Source organism: Sardina pilchardus, chromosome 7, assembly GCF_963854185.1.
Source record: "Sardina pilchardus chromosome 7, fSarPil1.1, whole genome shotgun sequence".
Classification (NCBI taxonomy): domain Eukaryota; kingdom Metazoa; phylum Chordata; class Actinopteri; order Clupeiformes; family Clupeidae; genus Sardina; species Sardina pilchardus.
Window position 1 is genome coordinate 20,394,331 of NC_085000.1, and position 10,366 is coordinate 20,404,696.

The 10,366-nt window shown below is 40.9% G+C and overlaps 1 protein-coding gene across 2 annotated transcripts; it reads left to right on the forward strand.

The window, feature by feature from the left end:
* The first annotated feature begins 2,272 nt into the window (after window positions 1–2,272).
* Window positions 2,273–10,076, forward strand: ormdl2 (ORMDL sphingolipid biosynthesis regulator 2). Of its 2 annotated transcripts, none has more exons than XM_062541161.1 (4): window positions 2,273–2,346; window positions 3,727–3,901; window positions 4,228–4,379; window positions 8,995–10,076. In XM_062541161.1, the coding sequence occupies exons 2-4, from the start codon at window positions 3,728–3,730 to the stop codon at window positions 9,128–9,130; spliced, it is 462 nt and encodes a 153-aa protein (XP_062397145.1). In that variant the 5' UTR covers window positions 2,273–2,346; window position 3,727; the 3' UTR covers window positions 9,131–10,076. The 2 variants fall into 2 exon arrangements, with proteins under 2 accessions (XP_062397145.1, XP_062397146.1); XM_062541162.1 differs by lacking the exon at window positions 2,273–2,346 and adding an exon at window positions 2,352–2,432.
* Window positions 10,077–10,366: the final 290 nt, after the last annotated feature.

Here is a 10,366-nt window from a genome sequence, read left to right on the forward strand (position 1 = left end):
TGGGTAATGACCAGAGGCACATTTCTATTTATTTATTAAAGTATTGTATTTATTGACTTATTTATTACATTTATTTATGGTTGAGAATAATTTATTTAAAATGCTTGAATCATGTGTTAATGCAGAGTGCATTGTTTTCATGGTTTATTAACAAATAAAAACAAATGTACTGAAAACATCTGAATCAAAATATTTCTGAAATGTGATGGTATATTCATGAATTTGAATACATCTGCTGTAAAAAAAACAAACAATGCAGACGTCTGGTTAGATGACACAAAAGCCTACAATTAACAAGAAAGCTGTCCACCTTGCCACCAAATTTCCCAAAAGACAAAGGCTACCCCTCACTGGAGAGGGAAGCAGTATTTTCCTTAAACATTCCCACTGACGACTTATAGGGCATTGTCATTTCCTATTCTCTCCTCTATTGCTTTTAATTGCTGTCAGTGGTAGTTAATGATTTACACTGTTTAATTGATCTACAGTGCCACTGGAAGTGTGAAAAAGTATGGCTTGTGGTTTCTGTTTAAATATGATGTCATTCTTAAAAAAGGAACTTGCTTTATGTCAGCCACAATGATCAACAAGGAACTTTAGTATTCTCATAATACAGAGTACCGGTTACATGAAATCAAGTAATCATGAAGTAATGTGTGGTGCACATTGCTGATTCAGGAAATCTGACTCCAGTAACTATGCCAGCTTACTTTCTTGAAAACAAAACAAACATCAGCGCAGTTTTCTATTTAGACATCACTCAATAATTGTATTTGAATATGTCAGTGCTCTCTCCATAAAATATCTTAATATATTTCAGGGAAATTGTTTTAATATTACACTTCTGAAAAGGAATTGGCTAACAGAAATGAAAGCCCCTTTCACATTGACCGAATTTAACGCTAAATCAGCCGAATTTAACGTTAAGGCTGTTCCTTTCACACTGACGACACGGAGTGGGGAGTCAACCCGCCTCGCCAATTGAACCCGTCTCGGGGGGTATTATTATTGCCGGGGCGTGTTCAATGTGAAAGGAACAGGTCAACCCCGCTATTAGGGGTGTGTGACTGATGACGTATTTGGCCAGGCAAAATGTGTGTGCAGCACTTAGCAGGACTATGCACGTAAGGCTGCTGGTCCTGATGGTGTCCTTTGGATGCGTATCAGGGCCTGTGCAGTGCAGCTGACTGAGGTTTGGACCGACATTTTTAATGTCACTAGCCCAGGCAGCTGCATGTCCCCGCATGCTTTAAAAACATCTCTATTGTCGGACCCGGAGCCAAAATATTCCACTACAACAAGCCTTAATGACTTCTGTCCAATCACCCCCATCATCATGAATTGCTTTGAGATGCTGATCAGGCCAAATACACAGCCATTCTATTCATTCTGCATGCACTTATTCTTAACATTGTTGTGCAGAAACTGCAGAGTACACTGCACAGCTGTACATATACGGTCTAGGGTTCATACTGATATCCATGTTTATTCTGTTTTTCTTATAATATATTCTACACTGCATATGTTTATTATTTTTACTAGGCCTACTCATATGTTACTGCAAGTGCACATATCTGTGCATGTTGCTTGTTCATACATAGCTTTATTCCACTCTTATAGGCTACACTGCACATTTATATTTCATTTATATTACTCTAACCACCTTCAGTAAACCAACTGTATACTGTCTATACTGCACTATATATCTTGTCCTGTCTATCTTTACATTATAGCCTGGCTATCACCAGACTAAGCTCATCATTTAAGATTGAACATTGGCCTGGGGAGTCTGTGCTGTATTTCTACAGCACAAGAGGCATGTAATGAGCAGTTCAAATGATTGTACGCTTGGATAGTCCTTCAACTATCAGATCAACGATGCAGGTGCGCCTGGTGGATACGCTAATTTGCGATTGGTTCCAGCAAACATGGACAGGAAGCAGGAGAGATAAATGTGCAGGTTTCCAGCCTGAGCTGCAGGGTGAAATCCAATCTCCCGCAGGTCGGGCTGTGTTTACCCAGTCTACATATTAGCCTACACACTGCACTTTTTCAACTCTGGTTAGACACAAACTGCATTTCATTGTCTTTGTAGGCTATTGAATCTGTGACCATTGCTTGACACCTGGGAAAAAATATAATAGCCTATGCAATATGTATTTTTTTTTTGTAAATTTTGTCAGGATGAAAATTGTTACTTTAGAAGGCGGTCGAAAAGGCTTCCTCTGCAAGCCATACACAGATTTCTTTTTTTCTGCTAGATCCTAGAGAACTCAAGACTGCCCTGAAAACGAAAGGGGCGGGGTTTCATTGTCTGGAACCGGGATTTCCTGGTTGCAACACAAGGTAAGACTGAAAATGAGTAGCCTGTCGTCGCAGGAACACTGATATGTTTAATCTAAGTGCTACTTTAACCGCAATAATTCATAAGTGTAAGCATTTTGTGTTGTCTTCACACAAATGTCATTGCTATCATCACTACATATCAGAGTTGTTATTATAAGCAAGCTAACATCAACTTTCAGAACTAACGTTAGCTAGCCTAACATTAACGTTAGCTCGTTAGAGGAAGCTTGTTAGATGAATTGTTGTGACAGACTTTAGTGGACAAATGAAGTGCACAACGTAATTAAAGAGTAAGATTTTTCATTAACTATATTTATTTGTTTCAATGGTGAAATAGTCCTCGCTAACAGGGCTGCGATTTGTCCATATAGGTTGGTAAACTTGCTAACATTAGCTGACTGACGAAGCTGTGCCCCTTCAGAATTCAAGAGAGAGAGAAAAAACTGTTTTGTCGCACTTTGTCATCAGATCAGACCTTTGTTTCCTTTGGTACTAAATGAATATATAAGCAAACAACGTAGTTTAATACATACTATATCAATATACGAATGGATCAGAGTAATGGTTGTTGGTCAGTCAGTTTGGCGTAATGACAGTAGCCTACGTCTGTGTAATGGGCAATAATACACTTAGTTTTGGGCCAGCAGTCGGAAGGCAACTTTTTAAACAAACAGCCCTGAGTAACCTATTAAACATTTTGAAATCTGGATACTATATAATTACTTGGTCAATTGTTACAAGAAGTCATGTGAAAATAGCCTGGAAAAAAATCAAACTCATTCACGAAGTGAATACTCTAGATTGGGAAACGTTGCATCGCGACTAGTCGGCCTACTAACTTTTCAATCATTGGTCCAGCCTTACAAATAACAGAGATCAGAGATTCCTAAGCTACTTCATACGTCGCCTAAACTTACAGAAAATAAACTGCATTAATAGTCAGGAGACAATGTACGCGGATCTACCTTTATAGTAAATACATTTCTGCATTTCTCCAATTGCATTTTGACATTTGCAGGTGTTGCTGTTTCTATCACAATATGTTTTGGTTTCACCTTCTCCTCTCCTCGCTGATTGACATTTTTCTTGCCTGAGGGAAACTGTTATAAACTATGGTGTTCCAGACTAGATCTCCCTGAGAGAACATCTAGGCGGGCGGGTCCAGGCTAATATGAAAGGGCTGTGTTGCCCATTAAAGAGATGAGCCATCAGTAAATTTACTTTGGATAACCATCCTCATATAATCACACAAGTAGTGTTGGTGTTTATTTATCTTAGTCTTAGTAGTCTTTATGGATTGTTTCCCCTGATTCATTTCACCATCATATTGCATTTGGTGGAGCATTATATTCACTATTCTCTGTCCTCCCCTTTCTCTAGGATGAATGTGGGCGTAGCTCACAGTGAGGTGAACCCCAATACGAGGGTTATGAACAGCCGTGGAATTTGGCTGGCTTACCTGTTGCTGACTACTGTATTGCACGTTGTGCTACTGAGCATTCCATTCTTCAGTGTGCCTGTTGTGTGGACCCTGACGAATGTCATCCATAATATGGTTAGTAATAAGTTAAGGCCTTTAATTTGCATTTGCCAGCTCTTACAGCAGAAAGCGTTATTTTGACATATTACAACTCATCCGTTGCTGACAGCACTTTTTTACATTACATTTCACATTTTCACATTTTGTAAATGAATGGACATAATCACATAGGCTATCTGCTTATTGATAGCTCATACTTTTAGTGTTACATTAGACTTACATTAGTAGCGTCAGTCTACTGTCTTGTAAAATGATGAGGCTGCTGTCCCTATGTTGATTAGTTTGCTAATGTTGACAATGTTTGATGTTTGATGGTGACAATGGCATGTCTCTTGCTACAGATTATGTACCTGTTCTTGCACACGGTGAAAGGCACTCCGTTTGAAACACCTGACCAGGGTAAGGCCCGCCTCCTCACACATTGGGAACAGATGGACTACGGCATACAGTTCACTTCATCTCGGAAGTTCCTCACCATCTCCCCAATTGTGCTGTAAGTTGAGTAATTTGGAGTCAGTGCCTACATCACACAGCACACTGACAAGTAGGCTATGCTGGGCATGTAACAGAAGTTTTCCGTTCATGGACCATCTGCAGTGTTGCCAGCAACTGGGTCTCTGAAATAAGCCTCAAAGAAGCGACCCATGTAGCATCCCCTCCCTTAACCCCTGATGTTACATTTCTGGGGCGGTCATGTTAGAGGAGCCTATTGCTACAGCGTGGAGTCGACGCAGAGGCATAGGTTTAAAATGCCCTCTGTGTACATGCAGACGCTGCGTTGCTTCTACGCAGAAACACGAAGCAGATAGATAGATAGATAGATAGACAGATAGATAGATAATTTATTGATCCCCAAGGGGAAATTCAAGCAAGCCCAAAAGAAGCGACCACATAAAATACATGCCCCCAAAACCGCAACCCGCAACTTCACAAAAAAACAAGCCCAAGTTGCTTATAATAAGCGGACTATGGCACTAACACCGACCATCTGCTGCAACAATCAGTTTCCACCAGAGCGGTAGATTAAACAGAGTGGTGACGCTCCAATAAGAGACCATGGAAAACAACGGCCGTGCTTTCCCATGGCAGTTTCCAGGGTATGGGAGTTTTGTTCTATTAACAACCAATCTCTTGGTCAGTAGTCAATGACTTAAATTGATTACACCCTCTAGCATCCAGAAATACATCCCACCCTCCTGTGATTCAGCCATTCAGCACGGGTGTTTTGGGCCTTTTGATCGTGTTGCAACTCTCTTTTTATGACTCTGGTTTCCACTATAATTAAAGGAACTGGCAACACCAGATGTGATAGCAGCGTGTGCATTCAGACAACTCAATGCTCAATGAAGAGAACACTTAAGTTAAATGCCCAGTAGCCTCCTAGTTACATAGCAAAAATAGAGGTAGTCATTAGTGAAGATGCCTTTTGTGTGTTATATATAATGACCATTGTTTTGATAACTAACAGACTGTGAAAGCTCCTCTAAACTTTGATTGATGGATGTTCAATATTAAAACAATGTTATGTAGCGAATATTACCGGAAAAACAGCTTTGAAATCATTTTGATGGCACAGTTGACACAATGACCACAGAGTGTGTTCAAAATAGAAAGAATGATCTGATGGCAGAGTGACACTAGGTAGTAGTCGATTCTAAAATGATCTGATGAATGTCAGTTAGCTAGTAATAATACATAATAATAATGGCTTAAATTTATATTGCACCTCTCAGGATATCCACGGTGTCTTAACAAACAAAAGGGAGGGGTAGGGAAGGGGGAGGGAAGTGTCAGAGAACAGGTGTGCTTTTAGTTTTTTGAATATTAGGCAAGTTCAACTCCAACTGACCTCTTGTAGCAGCGAGAGCTGCCGGTGACAGCAGGGGAGGGGATACAAACGCTGCTATGAAGTTGTACACTCTCTACTTCCCGAAGTCTAGACGTGACCATGTGACAAAACATGAGGCACAGGCCCTTGTGGATATGAAGAGGCATCTAAACGCCAGCACATACATCAGGGATGTAAAAGCCAATTAGGGCAAAGTCCTGACATCATGAAGGCAGGGTCTAGGCTCTGCAGTACCTGGAGAGAAGCTGCGGTGCTGCGCAGTAGAAGCCTTGCCCCGCCTTGCTCCCACGATAAGTTAAGGCCATGTGATATCGACTGCAAAGTGGTAAACACGCCCATCTAGACCATCGTGGACAGATTTTTAACCACGTGCATCTTGCGCTGCGCAGTGCTGCGCAGTTTTGCGCCATCACGAACTCGCCTACTGCCTAGGGAGGGGGGACTACATATGTGGAGGGGTAGATTGTTCCATAGACGGGGGGCAGCAGCACTGAAGGCTCTCCCCGAAGCGAAGGTCTGGAGCGGGAATGGCACCCTTGTCAGAGGAGCGCAGGGGCCATGATTGACGTAAGGGTGGAGGAGATCAGTAAGTAAGATGCTAGAGTGCAAGTGCATGGATGGATTTGTAGGCGAGGAGGAGGATTTTTAAAGGCCATTTGTGACTTGACTGGCAGCCAGTGAAGCTCTATGAGGATGGGTATGCTGCCAGGGTTTTGTGCACATTAGGACCCTATGTTGTAGCCTGTTGTAGCCTGGCAACAGCCTTGCTGGGCAGACCAGACAGGACAACATTGCTGTCTAGTCCAGACGGGAGGTGATAAGGGAGTGGATTAGAGTTTTTAGAGTGAGGGTCGGAATCTTGAGATGTTTTTGAGGTGCAGATTTGGTGATTTGTTATGTGACTGGAATCAGAGGGTGGAGTCCAAAGCCCCTTTCACATTGACCGAATTTAACGCTAAATCAGCCAAATTTAACGTTAAGGCTGTTCCTTTCACACTGACGACATGGGGTGGGGAGTCAACCCGCCTCGGCAATTCAACCCGTCTCGGGGGGTAGTATTATTGCCGAGGCGTGTTCAATGTGAAAGGAACATTGGTCAACCCTGCTATTAGGGGTGTGTGACTGATGACGTATTTGGCAAGGCAGGAGGTTAAAATACAGGAAACACACAAGAGACAGGACAACTTTGCTGTGTCCATTAGCCTGGCATAGCCATACGTAAGCTTCCGCTCAATTTTCATTATCGACAGACAAAAGGACCTCATTTGGCATTCAAATAACATAACAAGTGGCCCGCCATCATTTGGAAACTAAACCACGTAGCACTAGCATGACAGTTGTGTTTATCAGTTTATCTCCGAGGTCCAAGGCATGCTTAACGTCATTGTTCACTCCCAAATTGCGTCTGACGTGCTGCTAGGCAACGCCTCCCATAACTCGCCTCTGAAACCGGCTTCAAACAACCCCGGGACCAAAACACGTCTACCTTTCACATTGCAAAATCCCCTGAACCCGCTATTTCTTAAACGCTAATGTGTCGTTTCTCAATGTGAGAGGGGCTCAAGATAATGCCCAAGTTGCAAACTTCTGGGGATGGAGAGATGGAGCAGCCACCCATGTTCAGGAAGGGATCACAGATCCTCTTCGGATTAGTGGACATCAAGGTTTTTATTTCTTGCAGGCAGTTGACAAGTGGCTTGTGTGGGAGCTGGGTAGAGGGTTTGACAAAGCTACCAAACTACCATGCTAACTAGTTTCTACGACCAAGCTGGTTTTATAGTGTATAGCCTTAATCTAGATTTGAGCACGCCACTCTTGACTATCTGCATACACATCTGTCACAAAGGCGTTCATGCCTTCATGTTCAATTGTCAGGGTATTGGGCTCTTGAAGACTAGATTGTGTGCATGGAACCCATTTTAATGGGTCTTTGAAGGAGAGAAATTACTTGAAAGTACCTGAAGAGAAATATACCTTTCTGTAAATATTTGATGGTACTTGACTATGGATCTTGAGTGGTATACAGTATATTTTATCAGCCAATGCCATACAGCCTATCGTGTGAAACTCAGTCAGTTTTCTTTGTTGTATGAGGATAGTGGATGCCTTGGCAGGTTTCCTGAAAACCACTTATAGAGATGATAGATAGATAGATAGATGGATACCCCTTGGGGATCAATAAAGTATCTATCTATCTATCTATCTATCTATCTATCTATCTCTGTAAGTGATTTTCAGGAAACCTACCAAGGCATACTTATACATTATACTGATTATACAAATTTTCCCCTAGAAAATAGGACAACTCATCAAACCCTAATTACATTTACTTAATTGTAATCTAAACAGATGCTATGAGTTTTTGCTGATTTCCCTGTGACCTTTCCAAGATGCTGTCCTCAGCTAGAGTGATTCGCAGTGGGCTATTAGGATCAGTCACCACTGAGTAAAGTTTTATTGACATAATGACTAACAATGCCATTTTAAATGCCTTTGCATCTACTAGACGGAAGTATTCAGAGTGTAGTCCTCCCCATAGTAATTTCAATTCTGCATTTGTTTCAAGTGAGCAGAGAAGTGCAGAGAAAATGCTGATTGATTACTATTTAAAGGAACATGGCAACATTTTGGGAATTTGCCGTCTCCCCTAGAGTTAGATAAGATGCAGTAGCTCAGTCTGACACACTTACTGTTAGCCTAGCGAAGTATTGAGGTGGCCAGAACCAACTAGCCTATAGCTCCCAAATGTGACAATAGAAGTCCAACATTTTCCTATTTACATGTTGTGACTTGTATACAGTATGTAGAAACAATGTTTTTTGAGGATTGACCATATTTTTTTGAGGATTGCCTACGCAATCCAAATTCTTGCTGCGTCTTGGTTGGGAGTTTAGCCACATTACAAGACCATGTAGCTTATTGTTCGTGTCACTAGACTTTTGGACGGGGTGTCGTGGAATGTCGCCGACAATTAATCGCAGTCATTGAATATGTCGTAATTCCTGACCTTTCATATTCGGGCACGGTGCTGGAATTTTGTTGGCTATAACAAAATGGTGGTCAAATCGAGCTGAGATTGCGTAACCTGACCAAAGTAAACCATACCACCCCATACAAACTTGGAAGAATGTTCTCAGTCAGGCGAAATCCCAAGTAGCAGTGTTTTGCCTGTGTGATGGACACATAGTGTACACACCTTATCCAGGTTGTTTTCTTACCTCTGCTTAACAATTGCACACCTTTCCCTTCAACTTTCTAGGTATCTCCTGGCCAGCTTCTACACAAAGTATGATGCCACCCATTTCCTGGTCAACACGTGCTCACTTCTCAGTGTGCTTCTTCCAAAGTTGCCACAGTTCCATGGAGTGCGCATCTTTGGAATCAACAAATATTGACTGTGGGGGATGGGATTTTCAGCTTTCAGTATAGTTTTCTCACCTCAGGTTGACAGAGACCAAGGGCTGAGGTGTAACGGAAGAAGATGGGGTTACCTCTGCATCTAAGGGACTTTTCTTATGTCAGCTGTGAAATGCTGACCATCACCCGGTTGTTCTTGTTAATGATATTGCCTAGATTTAAGTAATTATATAATATGCACCATATGATGACCATGACTAGTTATCTGTGTAAAGTCAGCAAGAGAACTGTGGGTTCTTTAGAAAAATATGATGTGAAGACTTGGTCTCTTGTTGCTGATGTTTTCAAAATGCCTTTTTTGAAATACTATGAAAATGTTCCATGCCTTGAAGTGGAATTGGGGTGTCTGATGGATAGGCATAGATACAGTGCTACTCACAGGCCACCTTCCACTACTGAATGTGTGCTACTGCGTTATTTATTTATTAAAGTCAACGATTGCCTTACATTCTCCTATACTATTGTTGCCATGATATTAATACCTTCCTGATTTTTTTTTTTTACTTTAAAGTTTGTAGAGTGAGTATGTGTATGAGTGTAAAGAGGGTTGTGATTAGCTCTTGGTTGGGTAATTTTGACCAAAACAAAAACAGGACCAGTTTAGAATATAGATTTATTTGAGAAGCAAGGTATGGCCAACTAACTGCATATGAAGAAGCCAAACGGTCAAGCTAGAAGCAGATAGTGAATGCACATTCTTCAACCCCAAAGAAAGTAGTTTGGCCATGTTAAAAGTTTTAACTTGGGAGCAGTCTTTTGAATGTACAAGTGAGCAACAAAATAGAAAAAAAAGGTCATATCGGAGGGAGTATAATATTTTTGAAATGTCAGATTTAATTACCTTGGTTTTGATGTTGCAAGTTATTTTTTCACAACTGCACAAATGACAAATACAATTAATAAAAACACTTGCTGTTTAAAACATTTTCTCTTGATATTCCAGTAATTTGACATATGCATCACTTATGAATCATCAACATGCATGTGAATTATTGTTTGGCAATTATTGGAGAGATGAGTTCCATATAACAATCACATGATAAAATAATCTATATATATATATATATATATATATATATATATTCTGATATATATATATATCAATATAACTATTTAATTTTCTGTGTATTCAGACACCTTTGAAACATACAGACTTTGGGTAATTAATGATCAGGCCATTAAAGAGGCATTGCTCTTTTAACTGTCTTTGTGTT

What these genes read in the sequence shown, in the direction of transcription:
- ormdl2 (XM_062541161.1), top strand. Translation starts at nt 3,728, where the DNA reads ATGAATGTGGGCGTAGCTCACAGTGAGGTGAACCCCAATACGAGGGTT. An exon ending in CGAATGTCATCCATAATATG is followed by an intron (nt 3,902 to 4,227) that starts GTTAGTAATAAG and finishes CTCTTGCTACAG; the next exon opens with ATTATGTACCTGTTCTTGCA. An exon ending in ACCATCTCCCCAATTGTGCT is followed by an intron (nt 4,380 to 8,994) that starts GTAAGTTGAGTA and finishes TCAACTTTCTAG; the next exon opens with GTATCTCCTGGCCAGCTTCT.